We start from the raw sequence: 19,616 nt of genomic DNA, 5'->3' as shown, positions 1-19,616 counted from the left end.
CACTCCTCCATTCTAAACATGACTGATTTTAAAAAGCTAAAAGGATTCGGCCCCCAGGATGACATGCTCCTGGAAAATCTCCCTTAGAATCCTACCTGTTCTTCCTGCCATTCCCTGCTGTCTCACGGTCAGGTGTCGTAACCCCGTCCACAGACGTCCTCTCAGTAAGGGACCAGACCTCACAAAACTCCCGGTTCTCAGCTGAGCTGGGGGCTTGGCATCACGTCTTTGTTTGATCTGATTTACTGGATAACCTCAGGCAGGTGACTTGACTGCACTTCGGGGACTTTATCAGGTAATACTGTCAAGAGCAGTGAGAACCTCCTGTTTGCTATGAATCAGGTATGAACGATCTGATCTTCATAGCTGCTTCTTTCTCTTCCCGAAAGTGAATTTCAAACTCCAGTAGTACTGAGGTGCTTGAGCCAGGTGTCTCCTCTTGCACACTCTGTTTTTTTCCACAGGGAGCACCTGCCATTCCCCTGCTCCTGACCTCTTTTTCTTTTCCTTTTTCTTTTTTTTTTTTTTTTTTTTTGAGACGGAGTCTCACTCTTGCTGCCCAGGCTGGAGTGCAATGGTGCAATCTCGGCTCACCACAACCTCCGCCTCCTGGGTTCAAGCAATTCTCCTGCCTCAGCCTCCCGAGTAGCTGGGATTACAGGCATGCGCCACCACGCCTGGCTAACTTTGTATTTTTAGTAGAGACGGGTTTCTCCATGTTGGTCAGACTGGTCTCGAACTCCAACCTCAGGTGATCCACCCGCCTCGGCCTCCCACAGTGCTGGGATTACAGGCGTGAGCCACTGTGCCCAGCCCTCTTTTTCATCTTCTAAACCCTGCTGAAGCCTCTCCCGGGAAGCCTGCCTTGACTGACCACCCCTCCACTCCACTGAGCTGCTTTGCAGCCTGGCACCTGCCTTCATGACGCCATCCATCATTCGAGATTGTCATTGGTGTATAGGTCTGGCTCTGTGAGAATTGAGAGTAGGATTTTGTCTTATTTATCTTTGTGTCTCCAGCATCCAGCACAGTACTAGACTTTTCTTTTTAAAAGATCTCTCTTTCTCAGGTAAATTCTCTTGTCACAGTGGTGATGAGCTTATTTGTGTAGGTCTATCAGACAGGTCTTAAATACATAAGAGTGGTAAGCTAACATGCTTCATATTTTTCAACTGATGAAGGATTTTCAAGATAGACCAAGAAGAAAGAGGTTAGGTAGTTTTTAGAAGAAGGCTTTTGACAGGGAATTAATTATTGGAAGACATCTCTCCAGAACTCAGGCTTGCTGGTTCACCTTCAGCATAAACTCACAATTCCCATCCAAAGCCCTTTGTGGAAGTTCTCCCTGGATTGTGTTAGGTGGCAGTTATAGCCAGGTTTTCTTTCCTCACCCTAGGATGTTTATCAGTTTGAGGTTTGTGAACTAAGCAGTTCTTTGAGAAGCCTCGTTTTTTATTTTCTTTCTTTCTTTCTTTTTTTTTGAGACAGACTCTCACTGTGTCACCCAGGCTGGAGTGCAGTGGTGCAATCTTGGCTCACTGCAACCTTCATCTCCCAGGTTCAAGCAATTCTCCTGCCTCAGCCTCCCGAGTAGCTGAGACTACAGGCGTGCACCACTCAGCTAATTTTTTGTGTGTTTTTAGTAGAGATGGGGTTTCACCGTGTTAGCCAGGATAGTCTTGATCTCCTGACCCCATGATCCACCCGCCTCGGCCTCCCAAAGTGCCGGGACTATAGGCATGAGCCACCGTGCCTGGCCTCGTTTTTTATTTTCAAAGCCATGTCTGGCAATTTCCTGGCTCCTCAGTATTGCCAGTGCTTTTCTCTGTGGTGCCCCTTCTGCCTTGCCCTTCTGAGCTGGGTCGACTTTCCACTGGCCTCTGTTGGCTTCTCCTATTAACAGCCCAATTTTGTAATTTTTACTAGGTCAGCAGGACATTTGCCAACGCACTGCAGAATCTAGCCCTATGTTTATTCTAGGTTATGGAGTGACTTTTGAATCTGTACTTATTTATTCTGCGTACTATAATCACACACAGGAATTTCTTTCTGCTTAACTCTCCTTGACCTTTTATGTTTCTTGCTCTCACACCCCATAGGCTACTCCAGAGGCAATTTGGAATGTGCCTATTAAAACCTCAGGGGACACGTGTGAAATTGTGTTTCACATTTTAATGGGGGACATTTTGATATACTTGATCCACTTTATATAAAAATGTTTAACTGTAAAATCAGGGTCGCGTGACCTCTTGGAAGCATTCTGGAAGGGAACTGCTTCTGTTTGTTTTAAATTCTATCTCGAGTGTGCTCTCTGTTCTGCCTTTGTGGATTTGGCTTGGTTAGGTTACTAGCAACACGTTAGTAGTTTAGTTCCCAGGTTTGTGCCTTATTGGTTTATGGAATTATTAGAGATAGAAAGGCCCAGAAATAGTCAAGACTATTCCTGTCAAATAGGCTCTTGATGATGTAGCAAAAGAAACTCTTAACATCTGTCACAGTTTCAAACACTTCAAGAGGAAAGGGAAAGAAAAATGTTGTTTAAAAGCATCTTTATTTTCGAAGCAGTCCTCTGATTGGGCGGAGGCATGTTGGTGACCTCTGAATTTTTTTTTCTGCTCCCAGGCAGCGGTAGTAGTGGTGTTCAATTTTGCCATGGTTCTGCTCATTTTTCCTGCAATTCTCAGCATGGATTTATATCGACGCGAGGACAGGAGACTGGATATTTTCTGCTGTTTTACAAGGTACATTTTCAGACTGCTGTGGCCTTTTGATTGGGTGCAGAATGGTGCTGTGAGAGAACTCTTTCAGCCTGTGGACTTATAAAGGAATGTGGGTAACGGGGTTTGTGCTGGTGTGGAGAACGTAGGGGAGAGATTGGACAGAGGCTGCTTCCCTAGGGGGACATCAGAGTCCCTGGGCTTCCTTCTCCCCTGCCCCAGCTGTACAGTCTCAGCCCTCAAGATGCTGGTACCGATGACCCCTTTTTCCATCATGAACTGATGTTGCCGATTGTAGGAATGTTTCATATCTCTGCGTTAGAGCAGAACAACATTGAAAAACATCCATCTAGAAAATATATAGTCCTTTGATGGTGGTTTGGTTTTGTTTGGAACTGTGCTTTGAAGGATTCGTCATCATGGAACTTGCTTTTGAAAGCCAAATTTAGGATCAGTCCTCCATGTGGCTTCCTCAGACTGGCTTTTATCTAGTTCACCAGGCGATGAACCAGGTGATGTTATCAACCAGGCGATGTTTCTGGAGTTCAGCAATGTGATGTTTCTCTCCTAAGTCAGAGCTGTGTAAAATGAGTATTCTCCGTACACAGTGAAAAATGGCAGAATGAAAGCACCGTTTCCCTGTTTCAGCATAACATTGCAACATGTTTCCCCTCCTTTCAGCCCCTGCGTCAGCAGAGTGATTCAGGTTGAACCTCAGGCCTACACCGACACACACGACAATACCCGCTACAGCCCCCCACCCCCCTACAGCAGCCACAGCTTTGCCCACGAAACGCAGATTACTATGCAGTCCACTGTCCAGCTCCGCACAGAGTACGACCCCCACACACACGTGTACTACACCACTGCCGAGCCGCGCTCCGAGATCTCCGTGCAGCCCGTCACCGTGACACAGGACACCCTCAGCTGCCAGAGCCCGGAGAGCACCAGCTCCACAAGGGACCTGCTCTCCCAGTTCTCCGACTCCAGCCTCCACTGCCTCGAGCCCCCCTGTACCAAGTGGACACTCTCATCTTTTGCTGAGAAGCACTATGCTCCTTTCCTCTTAAAACCAAAAGCCAAGGTAATCTGCCACAACTTAAGGCTCTTCCTGTCTTCAAAAAATAACAGAACCTTTGGAGTTCATCAGATTGCTTCTACTTTTCTTCTTTTTCCTTAAAAAAAAAAAATTCATATAAGTATGATATATTTCAGTCCTCCAAAAGTCAATGCTTTTAGAGCATAGGGCCATTTTAATGAGGTCATCTTCCATGGGAGTGAACCTCTATGCAGCAAGTCTTTTTATGAATGAGGTTGTTTAAAAATGTGATTATTGCCACTTGTGGTGGCTCATGCCTGTTATCCCAGCACTTTGGGAGGCTGAGGTAGAAGGATTGTTTGAGCCAGGAGTTCGAGAACAGCCTAGGCAACAAAGGACAACCCTGTCTCTACAAAATATTTTAAAACTTAGCCAGGGACAGGTATGGTGGCTCACGCCTGTAATCCCAGCACTCTGGGAGGCCAAGGCCAGCAGATTGCTTGAACCCAGGAGTTTGAGACCAGCCCAGGCAACATGATGAAACTCCATCTCTACAAAAAATTGCCTGGGCATGGTGATGTGCCTATAGTCCCAGCTGCTTAGGAGGCTGAGGTGGGAGGATCACTGAGCCCAGAGAGTCGAGGCTACAGTGAGCCGTGATGGTGCCACTTCATTCAAGCCTGGGTGACAGAGTGAGACCCTGTCTCAAAAGAGAGGAAAAAAAAAAAGCCATGGTGCTGTGTACCTGTAGTCCTAGCTACTTGGGCAGCTGAGACAGGAGGATCATTTGAGCCCAGGAGTTGGAGGCAACAGTGAGCCCTGATCATGCCACTGCACTCCATCCTGGGAAGACAGAGTGAGATCCCAACTCAGATATATAACAAAACAAAGCTGGGCACGGTGGCTCACGCCTGTAATCCCAGCACTTTGGGAGGCCGAGGCGGGTGGATCACCTGAGGTCAGGAGTTCAAGACCAGCCTGGCCAACATGGTGAAACCCTGTCTCTACTAAAAATACAAAAAAAATAGCCAGGCGTGGTGGTGCACACCTGTAATCCCAGCTACTTGGGAGGCTGAGGCACGAGAATTGCTTGAACCTGGGAGGTGGAGGTTACAGTGAGCCGAGGGGCACCACTGCACTCCAGCCTGGGCAACACAAGACTGTCTCAAAAAATTATATATAAAACAAAACAAAATAAAAATGCGATTACTATGATTTTATCCTTTTTCCTATGGGAAAACAACCCCTACAAGCTAAATCAGGTTAAGTGTGGTGGTGAAAACGAGGTATTAACTAGACAGCTTCTCTTTGTCCAGGAAGAGTCAGTAGTGCTCCCTGGGGTCTGACCTTGTGCCTCTTCTGTTCCAGGTAGTGGTGATCTTCCTTTTTCTGGGCTTGCTGGGGGTCAGCCTTTATGGGACCACCCGAGTGAGAGACGGGCTGGACCTTACGGACATTGTACCTCGGGAAACCAGAGAATATGACTTTATTGCTGCACAATTCAAATACTTTTCTTTCTACAACATGTATATAGTCACCCAGAAAGCAGACTACCCGAATATCCAGCACTTACTTTACGACCTACACAGGAGTTTCAGTAACGTGAAGTATGTCATGTTGGAAGAAAACAAACAGCTTCCCAAAATGTGGCTGCACTACTTCAGAGACTGGCTTCAGGGTAAGACACCGTGGGAGGGCTCTCGTCCTTTCGGTCTTGTGCGTGTTCAGCTTCAACAGGTTCTTTTGTCATGATTATGAAAGTGTTAGATTAGAATGTAACACTGACGTGTTTCATGGACTTTAAGAGTTGCTCAAGATTCTTACATGAACTGTTTCTGCAGCAGCCTCCCAGATCTGGTTTTTACCTATAAAATGATGCAGATAATTCAGATGAGCTTCTGTGAGAATGTGCAAGTGCACATCAGGAAAAGGGGAGCATGTTGTAACAGGTGGAGCCGAGGCTTCTGGTGCTCTTTCCTCTTGGATAGATGGTGGCTAGTTTGGTGACCACATGAAATCAAAGTGCGGCTGGGATTTCCAGACTGATTGCCAAAGTATAGCTTACTGCACCAGGAGATGCTAGATAAGCAGTGGACGTAGTCTTAAACTCCATATTTTGACCATCTCTTAAAAAATTATCTATTTCTAATTGACTTTGTTTTTAGAGCAGTTTTAGGTTCCCAGGAAAATTGAGCAGAAGGTGCTGAGATGGCCCATATCCCCCTTCCTCACCCACGCACAGCCCCTCCGACTGTAAACATCCCCTACCAGAGGGATGCATTTGTTACAGCTGATGAACCTGCACATTATTATCCAGGCTCCATAGTTTACGGTTGGGTTCATTTTGACAATTTTTTGATTTGGTACATGAAGTAAAGTTATAAATGCTTAATCACATTTCACATTATTTTATAAATAATCAAATTCTGTTTTAAAATGCCTTTCTTGGTGGGGCACAGTGGCTCACGCCTGTAATCCCAGTACTTTGGGATGCCAAGGCGGGCAGATCACCTGAGGTCAGGAGTTCGAGACCAGCCTGGCCTACTTGGTGAAACCAGATCTCTACTAAAAATACAAAAATTAGCTGGGCATGCTGGTGGGTGCCTGTAATTCCAGCTACTCAGGAAACTGAGGCAAGAGAATCGCTTGAACCTGGGAGGTGGAGGTTGCGGTGAGCCTAGATTGTGCCATTGCATTCCAGCCTGGGCGACAAGAGCGAGACTCCATCTCCAAAAATAATAAATAAATAACAAAGTGCCTTTATTGGCTTCTTCACTCTTAGAAATGTTTCTAGGAAATATTCATCAGCTGGAGGGAAAAAAAAAAGTCTAAATTTTCTCCTGACCGACTGCACATAAATGTATGCAGTGATTCCAAGAACATCTGTTCATTTATTCTGCATTGACACATGCAAAGCCAAGTAGAGAATCAGGATAATTATCCACCCAATTCAAGCAAAAACGCTTTTACTGGAGTACCAAATCATTATGGCCCCCAACATTTTTTGGCTTGGATTATCCAAATGATTGTCTTAATTTCCCACTTAATTAGGCTTGTTTAAACACAGATGTAAGTGCCTTTTTTGGTCTGAAGTCAATACACTTGTATGTAAAGACTCAGCAGCCAGTTTCCCTGAGAGTTTGCAGGAAATGGTCAACAACTTGAGGTTGGTGGAGGATGGTTCCATACAGCTTCTGGCCTTGACTTGTGTTTACCAGAACTTTCTGTCTACATGTACACGCAATTTGACTTTCCTTTTGGAGGAAGGTAAAGAGAACATGCCATGATTATTGTTTATTAACACCCTCCTGAGACGAACGTGAATTTGTTCCAAGTTTTATTTTTCACATTTAGTTTAGAAAGCAATGGTTTTCGGGATGAGTTAAAAGAGAGACAGTGGAGAGAGTCCCTGTTTTCATTTTCCCCCATTGACCAAAGACATGCAAATAACTTGCCACAAATGACAAAGAGATCTGCTGTGCCCTGCCAGTCTCTGAGCAGAGGAGGGTTATTATAGAGTGTATTTCAGTGTCTTTGGCCATTGCTCTGGAGGCTCAATGTGGCATGTTAGGCAGGGATTGGGAAGGGGGTAAAAGGGGATTGTCTCAAGGCAGTGCAAAGGGTTAACCTTTTTATAGAGCATTGTAGATCATCTCTATACGTTTCTTCCTTTATAGATGTAAAGCAGCTGGACTTGAGATTTTTTTTTTAAGGTGCATTTGAATCATGTTTTGATTGCTATGTGAACAGCATACACCTAGACCAAGTGAGATCCATTGGTGCTAAGCAATCAGGGTCCCAGGCAGCCCTGGGACTCCATGACTGACTCTTACAGGGTCCGCTAGAGCACTCAACACAGAATGACCAGACACTGGAGCCCTTTGCGCCTACACGTTTTTCAGGCCTGTTGAGTGGTTGATGTGGTCTTTGAACATTTTCTACAAGGAAACAATTATCCTTGAGTCAGCTTTCCTTGCTAACATTTTTGTGTGGCTTTTAAATGGTGGGAGCCTCATTGGTTTTTAATGGAATTCCCATTAAAACTATGTCATCTCATTGGGCTTTATCGACATTCCAATAGTTTGTCTTTGATTTTTTTTACTCCTAAAACTATATAATGGTTAATTTCAAAACTATCCCACATGTCACATCTTAAAACATACATGCAGATAAGGCGGAGTCAGATAAAAACCGTGCCTCGAATCATGTGCAAATGTGTTCATTTTTATTTCACACTGGATTATGCAAACAAAATTTTGATTAACATTTTACTTCTAGGGTCCCATAGCTGAAGGAAAATGGGCAATTGGGGTTATTCCTTTGACCCAGAACTTTACACTAGAAAATAATTATTGACACAAAATATTCATAAGGGGAGAACTTCTAGCTAAGATATTAAGGTTTGCTGCAAAATAAGTAAAATGTCACAATTTTCTAAAGTGTGCATGCATTGGAATATGAAGCACTGGCTAAAGGGCAGTGGAAACCCAACCTTATCCCGTGTTTTGTATCCAGGGTCGTACCTTGTACATGTGCTTAGGCCAGCCCCTTGTTACTTGAGCTTTTTGGTGATTAGCCAGAAAATACTGTAGTAATGGGGAAAGAACTTAACTGTTCCAGAAAGTCGATGACTGTTTCGTATTCATCTTTGAACCCCCAGTAGAGTGAAAGGCACCTAAGGGACCAGCAGTGTGGATTCTGAGTTGAATCGAGTTTCCAGCGAGGCTGACCTCCCCAAATAGGATCTTTCTTCCTTTGTTTCACCCTCGGGTGTCCCAGAAGTCTTTGTGTGTGAATATCATAAAACCGCCCTCAGATTTTGGGCACCCTGTTTGCCACCAGATGTTGTTGATGCTGGAGTTGAACCTGCTTGTCTTACTCCTGCCTTTGACACATCCTTAGGTACCACGGTGTGTCCCGGCACTGTAGGCCAGTGAGTGGCTCCAGCTGCCTCTGGTGACTTGCTGCCTGGGTTTGAGCTCCATCCAACGCTCACCTGCTGGGTGGCCTCCTCCAGTCTCCCCTTTCCAAGACTCAGTTCCTCCATCTGTGAAGCCGGAGTGATTAACTCTAACGGGTCTGTCCCTTGGTTGCTGTGGGATGCCCAGCGCCACCCCACACTCACCAAGTGTGAGCCTCTCTTCAGGATTAGCTGGTTAAGGGAGAGGGGCTTAAAGCCCAGGACACGTCATGACATCATGAAAGTTGTTATGGCGAGGAAAACAGACGAGGCCTCCCTTTTTGAGGGGAAAGGAGGAGCAGTAATTTTTCTTCTCCTGTTTATTTTTTTTCAAAAATAGGAAGAAAGGGCTTTCAGTAATAAAATAACATCTGCTCAGTACCCTGTGTGTGCATGCCTCCCTATGAAAACCCGTCAGTCTGAGAGGTACATGGCCCACCCGGTGGTCTCCTGTCCCGTCTCCCCTCCATGCTCACCCCGACACGGCCTCCTTTCACCACCGAGCCCACTGTCATCCCCAAATTGTTCCTCTAGCCAGTAGTGTCAGAAGGAGGGTTTCGCTTCTTAGAGAGACAGAAGGGGGCCTGTGCTCCCCCTCCCTCCGCCCACTTCAGACCCCAAGAGCTTAACCATTCTGAGCACTAACGCAACCAGATTTTTTTTGAAGCCTTTGAAGTCATCCAAGGCATGTCCCGAAATGAAATAAACCCTTCTCCCTTCTTACTAGCCGTGTCCAACCCATACATGTACAGCTTGTTCAAAAGCTGTGGTTTCCTGAGCTGCTGGGGCTTGGGAGCTCTACTTGGGAGGTGGCTGGGAGGGGCAAGGGTGGGTTTGGCGGTGGGGGTGTCCCGGAGAGCGTGCGCACCAGCCAGCGCTCAGACCCTAAGGCCGGGTCACCGGGGCCCTGTTTTCTCTTCCAACACACTTATCTCTTTACAGCTGCAGCCAAACCGTCAGGTCTGTAATGATGGTTTTGATTACTGAGGCCAAGCGCAGCTGTGTGTGGTGGGCTGGCGGGCTCGCCCATCCCCCAGGCCCAGAAAGCTCTTTCCTCCCCCTCCCCGGCTTGTGGTTTGTCATCTGTTCTCACAGAGCCTCCTTGTATTGGCCTGTGGCTTCCTGTTCTCAATCGGATCCAAATTTACCCTGTGAGGTATTTCCCTGTGCGCACACGAACGCCTTCCCTTCCTTCTCCTCCACCCCCTCTCCTGAGGAAGGGTGGCAGAGAGGAAGAGAGCAGTCGAGAGTGAATAGGTGTTGGCTGTGATCTTTACACAACCTGGCAGCGGATCCCACAGCTTGTGTTAGCTCCACAAGTCGAACAGATGGAACAAATTGACAGAATCGTGTTCGCTCACCCTGGGCTCCAGAAGCAACTGAGCTGCTGTTTGAAGTTGGGAGTTTGAATGTGCTTTTTCCCCTCTGCGTGGAATTTCTGGTTGTATTGAAGAACCCATGACTTAGCACCCCGAGTGGCACGAAACGGTTAATGACCCTGGTGCGTGTCTTTCCGTCGCACTCTTGCCTTCTTTTGTAATTGTCATGGGGGGAAAGGAGGAGAATGGTTTTTCTTAAGATAAAATATGAGTATTTGTTTCATAGAAACAGATAATCTCCTTCCCCCTTTTGAGCAGTGGCTGGCAGCAGCTGCAGTTCATTCATGAAAGATCCAGTGCTTTCAGTCAAAGTGGATGTGGAACACAGAGGGTGTGTTTCTGATGGACGTCTAAGAGCCCCCTGCCCTGCTCACTCTCCTCAGCCCACCCCGCTAGGACCAGGGTCCTTCTGGCTGCAAGTTATAATGTGTTACAATCATTTCCCATTTCTAGGACTTCAGGATGCATTTGACAGTGACTGGGAAACCGGGAAAATCATGCCAAACAATTACAAGAATGGATCAGACGATGGAGTCCTTGCCTACAAACTCCTGGTGCAAACCGGCAGCCGCGATAAGCCCATCGACATCAGCCAGGTACTCCAGCTGCTGGGCACTGAGGGCGCTTCCAGGGCTGCGAGGCCGCTGCCCTGGTGGAGGCTGCTTGACAGCATGTGACCCCACCCTGTGCTCTCTGGAGACCTAAGGCACTGGGAGCTGGTAGAAAGAATATTGGGTCACTCTAATTCACCTCCTCCCACCAGCTAATTGTGTGACCTCAGGCCAGCCAGTGCACCTCACTTCCTCATCTGTCAAATGGGACAGGCGTGTTCCTACCGCCAGAGCAATTGTCAGAATAAAGTGCAGCTGAGAGAGTGCAGGCTCTTTCCAGTGTTAGAAATGCGGCGGCGTGTGATTCTTTCAGTTCTAGGACTCGGTACCATGTTGGTCTTGATGGTATTCAAGCTTGGAAAGATGGATTTCTTGGTAGCAGTCATTTGGATGAGCAGAATTTGGGGTAGGTGGGTGGGTTAGGAGATTGGAGAGGTGATAGAAGGATGGGAAGATTTGTTACATTTGAGATCTTTGGGTGGCCCTGGCCCCAGGACTAGACAGATCGCTCTGTGATGAGCGAAGCAAACGGAAATGTGCACCCTTGGAATCAGAGTGGCTACGCCATTCTGCTCACTCCTGCAGTAATAACCGTTTCTGTTTGGGAATCATATTCTCCACCTGTGTTTGCCTCTTCTTGCTGCCGTTTGGATTCCAGCATACCCCTTTTGGCTCCGCAGGTGTGTTCAGGAGTGTGTTTGGACTCCTCCGATTGCACGGGGCCGGGCTACCTCAGCTTCCTCGGAGCCTCTTCCCTTGGCTCTTTGTAGCTTGTTTGCTTCACCTTCAGGCAGAAAACCGTCATGCTAATGATCTTCTCAGCAGCTATGTTTATTGTCTCCCCTTTTTTGCTGGCATTCAAGGTGACAGATTTACAAACTACATTGTTCAGAGTTGTTATGGAGTGTGAAACTCTGAGCTCACAGCAGCAGGCAGCAGACCGTCACGTTTCCCAAGGATGTGGGCAGAGGAGTCTGCCTCAGAGACACCAGGGAGGTGCCCAGGCAGCAGGGCTGGGCGAGGGACCAGGGATACTGTGGGACAAATGGGATTGGGCCAGACCCCCAGATACCATTTCCTCCTCCCAGGAGGGAGAAAGGCGTGCCGCATGCACGGAGGCCATGGGCTGTGCTGTTTGATTCCAGGGATGTGTTGAGGACATACAGTTGTTATATATCCTGTGGATTAATTGAATCCAGATCCCTGAAATCCAGTTCTCTCACTCTCTCCCTGCTCCTTCTTCCTTCACTGCTTCTTTAGGAGCCGCTGTCACTGGTGTTTTTCATTTTGTTTAAAAAAGACCCAAAGCAAGGAATGAGGCCTGAATCTAAAATAAACAGGAAACAGAATTTTTCTATGTATATAAAATGTACATATACATACTGAGTCCCACAGAGCTCCCCACCTCAACAAAGCCCACAAGCCCTCCTGCCGAGGGAGCACATTTGGCCACGCAGAGGACACGGCATGCCGAGTACTACGACCTCCGGGAATAAGATCACCTGGCGAGGCTTGAGGGTGTGCACTCGTCCCTTGCGCTTTCTGGTGCTAGGCATTTTTTGAATCTACAGGTCATAGGAGGCTAGTGTTAGCAAAATTTATACAGATGTTGTTTTATTTTTATAGCTCTCCTCCATTTACTGGGTGGCATTTCCTTCAGTGTTAACAACAGAGGTTAACTGCACACAGACGTGCATGGGGATTCTTGCCAGGTTTCTCCCCCTTCCCCTCCTATAAATATGTTTCTCCAGATTGTTCATTCTCTGCCTTGGCTGCAGACGGTCTTTTAGCATTCAGATTTAATTGGTTCAGCCAATTCCTGGGCCATCTGCAGAACTGTGTTTGTTATAAACACGCCAGTGATTGCATCCTCTGATAAGTGCACATTGAAAGAAATCAAAGGTGTTCTGATGGGATTTTCGACACTTTCAACAGTGGGCATTCTATTCTTTGTTGTAATGCTGTGCGAAGCTCAGCTTCTGTGCTCTCAAGGCAGAAGTGTGTTTACCCCCAACCCCATTCTCAAAGGCCTCTGTTCTTCCCGTTTTTGTAGTTGACTAAACAGCGTCTGGTGGATGCAGATGGCATCATTAATCCCAGTGCTTTCTACATCTACCTGACGGCTTGGGTCAGCAACGACCCCGTCGCATATGCTGCCTCCCAGGCCAACATCCGGCCACACCGACCGGAATGGGTCCACGACAAAGCCGACTACATGCCTGAAACAAGGCTGAGAAGTAAGTAGCGTTTTATCGGGAGGTCTGGGAACTTACAGAGGTGCCTTCCCTGGTTCTCCAAACTCAGCAACAGCCTTCGTCCGTTGACGCTACCCAGGGTTCAAAAGTGTAAACAGAACAATCTATTTCTTCTCGTTTAAAACTCTGGGAGACGGGGATGTGTAATGGGATACAACCCCACACTCTATCACTCCATTCGTAGCTTCAATGCTAAGACGTTCATTAGGCGTTGCTCTCGCATGCCAGCTGTTGCCTGTGAACACCGGGGACACCTCCAGGTTGAGTGTTATTTTACTATTGCAGAGTTTTATCGCTGGGGATTATATGTTTATCTTAACTTTGTCAACTCTGGTGTTGAAGGGATTTTTGGCACATTGGGTCATTCCTATAAGCCACCAAGCACCTGCACTCTGTCAGAGCTGTTTAAACCGGAGCAGAAAAGTCTGTATACAACAGTGTCCTCTTCCTTTCACCTCTCAGCCCAGAGTTTGAAAGGTGGTTCTGTGTGGATTTCATTTGCATTTCTGGTGGAGATATTAGTAGTGTATGCTTTGGATACTGGGCCAAGGGAGGATGTGAGAAAGAAGACGGGTCCCCTTGCAAACATGGCTGGAGACTCAGTGAGTAGTGCTTCCCCGGATCTAAACCCCAGAGCCCTGTGGCAGGCAGCCAAGGCTTGTCTTAATGAAAATTTATAGTTGAGATTATAATAGGGCAAATCATGTTTAGCAAGTCAACTGAATGACCCCAGAGGGTCTGGAACACACAACGGCAGTAACTAAATGCTTGTTGTATAAGGATTTCTTCCCCTGTTGCTGAAGACTTAGCATTGCATTAGAAAAGAAGCATACAAGGTTGAAGTTTGTTCAGGCACTAAAAGGATAAGTTAAGCATTTTTTCTCAGGAAAGCATGACTCTAGAGTTCTTTTGCTCTTGCAAGTGATCGAATAAAACTGTGTGAACTTGGTACTTTCATATGTGTCAAGGGAACAAAAAATGTTCCCAAAATGTAAGCCTGGAGTTTTTAGACCCCTCACAAAGAATGACTGCTGGAAGATTAAAATCAAATGTTAAAAAATACACACATCACAGAGTTAAACATTTTTAAACCAAATGGGAAGATCGTAAAGGCCTGGAGGCTATGATCAGCATTGTTTGTCCTTTGTATCATGTAGAAGAGCAGTCAGTAAGCTTTCATGCAAAGTTCTTCTCTCTTTCCATTGAAACTGTGACGCTCCCGTCCCCTGGGCTGCTCCTAACCTGTGCCCTTCTCTGCCCAGTCCCGGCAGCAGAGCCCATCGAGTATGCCCAGTTCCCTTTCTACCTCAACGGCTTGCGGGACACCTCAGACTTTGTGGAGGCGATTGAAAAAGTAAGGACCATCTGCAGCAACTATACAAGCCTGGGGCTGTCCAGTTACCCCAACGGCTACCCCTTCCTCTTCTGGGAGCAGTACATCGGCCTCCGCCACTGGCTGCTGCTGTTCATCAGCGTGGTGTTGGCCTGCACATTCCTCGTGTGCGCTGTCTTCCTTCTGAACCCCTGGACGGCCGGGATCATTGTGAGTGTATTATAAGGGGCTTTGTGGAAGTCAAATTCCTTTCAGCATAGCTCTTTCTGCAGCCGGGAAGTTTTGTTTATGTCTGGGCCTCTGGAGGAGGGTATAGCTTGCATCATCCGTAATATATTTATTCTACTCGAGGTGGTGAGGTCGATGGTTAAGGTAGAACCTCTAATGGCCTTATTCTTAGGTCCTCTCTCCCGTAGCTTGAAGATTTTTGTGGAAAGATAGGAGACTTTTTAAAGCGCACTTTCCATCACAGCTTTGAACATTTATTAAATCAAAACACTCAAAGCCTAGCTAATTTTTTCTTTAATTGAAAAGTGTCATTTTGTGACCTCATCCGGGCCTAATAATAACATAGCAGGTTCTTCTACATTTAACATGAAGGGACAATCAGAGAAGTTAAGACAGTGATATATGGAGAAAATGATTTTGTGTGTTTTAAGTCCTGGGGGAAAATGATAAACTAATATTACGAACCTGTTTTTTGGCATTCCTTCTCCAAAATACTCTCAGATTTGATGTAAGTTTCATGTAGCGTCTAATAAAACCGTGGCAGTGTTTAAATTCTGTGAACTATGGTGTAGCCTTTAAAATGCCAAAATTATAAAAACAGAGGCTAGATTTTGTGTCTGCACTGTGAGTCTGTGCAGCAGGTACATTAAAAGGTAAATGTTTAGTCTGTGAGAGTTTTCATGGCACTTAGCAATTGCTGTTGTCCATCTTTCATCATTCCCTCCCCTCCCTCCACCTCTGCCCACCACCCATCCCCAGAGAAGAAAGATCATTTTTCTCCTTCTCTTCCATCTGGGTAACTTGTTTATTTGTATCTTCTCCGCTTTGGACCAAGAAACTCCAAATCTAACTCACAGATTTTATTTCCATTTCTCCACAAATTTTTACAAGGAAGATGAAAGGCAAGAAGCTTTTCCTTGGATTTTAACAGTTGGCTCAGTCCACCCCAGCTGTCCCCAGCTCTTCAAAGTGCAGGGGTCCTGTAACCTGACAGCATCAGCTGATGATGACCCTCTCCGCTTACCTGGCCCCCACATCATCTTCGCTTAGCCTGCAGGTTCACCCACAAAAGCAAAACTACTTTCACCTGCAAAAACTTTTATTCACCCCATCCTATCAGCTTTCTTTAGAATGGAGAGTGAGGCAACCGAAAACTTAATGATGGGTTCATGGATGGTCTCTGGCGGCTGAGACCCAAGCAGGAGGAGAGATGGATCTTGTTGTAAACTGTGTGAAATTCGCAGCTAAGTGATGGGGCCATGCTTGTGCAATTCCTCGTGGATTGCTCTGGTGTTGTTCTGTATGTTTTTTGCTTTCTGGAGAAGGTACATTGGAAAATAATTTGCATTAGAACACTCTACTTTGCCTTCTACAGCTTTACACATCAGCTGTCCCACAGTCTCCCTTCCCAGCGGGAAGATGAATTAGGCAGTAAAGGCAGTGTCCAGAGTTAAAGCAAGTCAGTCCATTCATTGTTTTGACCTGAACCGAGGACACCTTAGCCCTCTGGCGACCTCCCTTGTGGGCAGCCCCGGAGGGTGACCTGCCCGCCCACTGACCACTGTGTGCCCTGCTCCAGGTGGTGGTCCTGGCGCTGATGACGGTCGAGCTCTTCGGCATGATGGGCCTCATCGGAATCAAGCTCAGCGCCGTGCCCGTGGTCATCCTGATCGCTTCTGTTGGCATAGGAGTGGAATTCACCGTTCACGTTGCTTTGGTATGGGAGACGTTTGAAGGAGAAACTTTGTGAAAAAACAACCCATTTCCTCTGGCTCTGTTTGTCTCCAAGTGGGAACCTTGGCATTCTCCCTGTGCGTGGCAGTGAAAAGGCCTCAGGGCACAGGGACCACCTAGGAGAGCCTGCAAGATTTCTGGATTCCTTTCCCTCCAGGGAGGCTAAGGAGAGGGGTGTGGAAGGTACATGGCAGCGGGCCCTGTCAGCCATAGGCAGTGCAGGGTTGGTGTGTTGGAGTGGGCCTGGAAGGGCCGTGCTCACCTGACTTTGACTGTCATTATATACCCCCACGATTCCTGACGTTGTGACGTTTGTTCGTAAGGCAGATTATGTGGTGAGTGTGTGGGTGGGCATACACAGAGTTTTAAAAACAATAGGAACAGTGGGGATAAAATGAGACCACACTCACAGGCTTGGGGATGGCATCACTGAGGGTGAGGTGAGCTGGCAGCCAAGGAAGTACCCTCGGGCTTAGGAGTGGAGGCTCCATTGTTCAGCCCCGGGGAACTGGCTCTTCTACCTAAGCCCACCCAGCTCCTCAGACCTCCCAGCCTCTACTCATGATAGCAGAAAGTAAGAGAACCAGTGTTGCTTTCAACAGACATTTTTTTCCCTCTCTTTTTCTCTACCTTGCCCTGTGAATGCTTTGTTGGAGGTAATTAAACTTCAGAAGGAATCTTTAGTCCAAGAGATAAATCTGTTGTATACATTTATCAAAGAATTATCCAAAACCTCACAACTGTGTAAATTATGTTCCGTCTGCAGATTAGAGCCTAAGAACTTGGGGTTATCAGTAGGCATTCAATAAGTAAATGTGTTCACCTATTAAATGCCGACGTGCGAAATACCCTAGCTAGGAAGCCAGCACTGGGCTTGACCAAATCACTTCTGCCGTTGCTTTTGCAATCTCCAGCACGGGTTTCCTTTGGGCTCAGCACGTGGCACATGCATGTCTCCAGGTAGACTGCAGCCTTATGCCTTCTGCAGTCTTTCCAGGGCTACTGTGATACAATTGAGAGATTGTAAACTTTTGTGTTTTGGAAGGAATGCTTTGTTGAAGTTATCCCATTTTTTTACAGTGTATCATAAAAAGCCAATATAGAAACAGTATTATCTAAATTTTGAGCCTGCTCAAATTATTTTCTTCCTTTGAGCTGGGAGGAGGGACTATTTTTTAAAAAAGAAGAGTGCCAGCCTAGAGTTTAGAAAACCCATAATTCCAATACAGTTCTTCAAAAGGGAGATAAATTTGCATGTGAGTTAAGAATCCACAAGTTATTTTATTCTGATGCAAATGGAAACCACCTTTTTTGGAAGCTAGCAGGGCAAATGGGTATCCCAGAGCAGATTTTTACCATGGAAATGCTAACTACAGTCTCTAAACTCTAGGACTTCTAGTCCAAGTCATTTTCAGTATTGTAATCCTCTATGTGAAATTGCATTTAGAGTTGACAGTTACTGCTCTTTCAAGGTTTGTAAAATGGTGGAATAAGGCCGTGAAGAAGAGTCTTCTTTCACGAATGTCTTTAGGAAATCAGTGGGTTCCCGTTCATTTGCTGTCTCAGTAACATAGAAACAGCGTGTGACAGGGTAGTCACAACTTGGCCCTTATGGCCTCATGGCCCAAATATGACGCAAGCCAGCATGCCTGAAAACCCCCTTGGTGCCTTGCCCCAAGAGCAGAAGGCAGCTATATTGACCCTAATGTCTTTACCAACTCTGAAAGAGTAGAACCTGTTTGAGAGAAAAGTATGAAAACTCTTAGCAGACATTTGTATATTTGTATTTTTTCATGTTAAGGAGAACGACCATCTCAGTCCTTCCACAGGTAGGTAAGGGATAGAAACGCATCCTGCCAAAGACACCCAGCCCTCTCCTGTCGGCATAACCCAGAGCAGCCTGAACTTCAGAGAGAGAACTTGTGCCAGGCTCAACACTCCCTGCAGGGGTCACACGTTCAGGCCAACAGTCTGATCTTCCAGAATTTACTCTGCAAAGTTCCCATTTAGTATCAACAGCATTTCTGGCCTAGGAGAGCTTTAGGACTGCAGGAGAGACAGGGATGTGTCCACACAGTGTTCAAAAGGGCTTGATTCAAATGTACGGTCCTGTATATTTCTTGCAATACACTCATAGTGCTTAGATGTACTACAAACATAGCCTGAAACAGTGACAGAAGGTCTCACCTCTGCATAATCGTGAGGAAGTGTGTGTAGCACCCAATTGCCTGGGACACTGAGCTAAGCTCTTAGCCATCCAATGCGTTAGCCAGAATCCTGTTGCTGTGGGAATTGGAGGTCTCACGTGTGAGTGGTGTGAGATCATTTAAGGGGGGGGAAACTTCGGGGTGAGTGTCAGTGAAAAGAAGGGGACATTTCTGTCCATTTTTATATAGTTTTGGTTTTACTGTGTTCAAGATTTACATCAACACCAAATATGACCCAGTGTCATGAAGAGGTCATCTTAGTTTAAGTCTAGGTGCAGCTAGTTGAGCTACTCTGATTACACGTTCTAGCAACTAAAACAGTAAGATGTGAGCAGTTTTGAGAGCTTGTAACATTTAGGACAGAGCTGAGCATTTACCAGGTGAAGTCCAGCAACCTGATCTTGTGAACATCCTCATTGCACAGGCCTTTCTGACGGCCATCGGCGACAAGAACCGCAGGGCTGTGCTTGCCCTGGAGCATATGTTTGCACCCGTCCTGGACGGCGCTGTGTCCACTCTGCTGGGAGTGCTGATGCTTGCGGGATCTGAGTTCGACTTCATTGTCAGGTAAGCAGGCGTGTGCAAGGAGACATGTTTTAGAAATCATTGTGATTGGGCTGGGTGCAGTGGCTCACGCCTATAATCCCAGCACTTTGGGAGGCCGAGGCGGGTGGATCACAAGGTCAAGGAGTTCAAGACCAGCCTGGCCAAGATGGTGAAACCCCATCTCTACTCAAAATACAAAAATTAGCCGGGTGTGGTGGTGGGTGCCTGTAATCCCAGCTACTTGGGAGGCTGAGGCAGAGAACTCCTCGAACCTGGGAGGCGGAGGTTGCAGTGAGCTGAGATTGCGCCACTACACTCCAGCCTGGGTGACAGAGCAAGACTCTGTCTCAAAAAAAAAAAAAAAAAAATCACTGTTATTAGCTCAGGTGATCTTCGTTGCTTATTTCCTTCTGTATCTGGTAGATTGCAGCACCTCATCATTGTGACTCTGCTTTCTTTTGAACTTGTTAATGTAGAGCTACTCGGAGGTATAAAGACAAGCTCTCTTCTAGAGCTGTCTTGGGGAATATCTTGAAAACAGAAGATAAAGGATTTGGGGCTGGCAGCAAAGACAACTCTGCAGCTTGAAGCCAAAGGATCACCCAAT

General features: G+C 46.5%; 1 protein-coding gene across 1 annotated transcript in view; it reads left to right on the top strand.

The window, feature by feature from the left end:
* The window catches only part of PTCH1 (patched 1), a 61,243-nt gene that overhangs the window by 35,679 nt on the left and 5,948 nt on the right, over nt 1–19,616 (top strand). The window contains exons 13-20 of the mRNA XM_054501447.2: nt 2,623–2,741; nt 3,399–3,801; nt 5,125–5,434; nt 10,549–10,691; nt 12,760–12,943; nt 14,224–14,504; nt 16,102–16,239; nt 18,888–19,030. Of these exons, the coding sequence (XP_054357422.1) occupies nt 2,623–2,741; nt 3,399–3,801; nt 5,125–5,434; nt 10,549–10,691; nt 12,760–12,943; nt 14,224–14,504; nt 16,102–16,239; nt 18,888–19,030 (1,721 nt within the window). The remainder of the gene's footprint in view (nt 1–2,622; nt 2,742–3,398; nt 3,802–5,124; nt 5,435–10,548; nt 10,692–12,759; nt 12,944–14,223; nt 14,505–16,101; nt 16,240–18,887; nt 19,031–19,616) is intronic.

Source organism: Pongo pygmaeus, chromosome 13 (assembly GCF_028885625.2).
Source record: "Pongo pygmaeus isolate AG05252 chromosome 13, NHGRI_mPonPyg2-v2.0_pri, whole genome shotgun sequence".
Lineage (NCBI taxonomy): Eukaryota > Metazoa > Chordata > Mammalia > Primates > Hominidae > Pongo > Pongo pygmaeus.
Note: the sequence above shows the minus strand (reverse complement) of the source record. Positions and strands in the feature narration are given on the sequence as shown.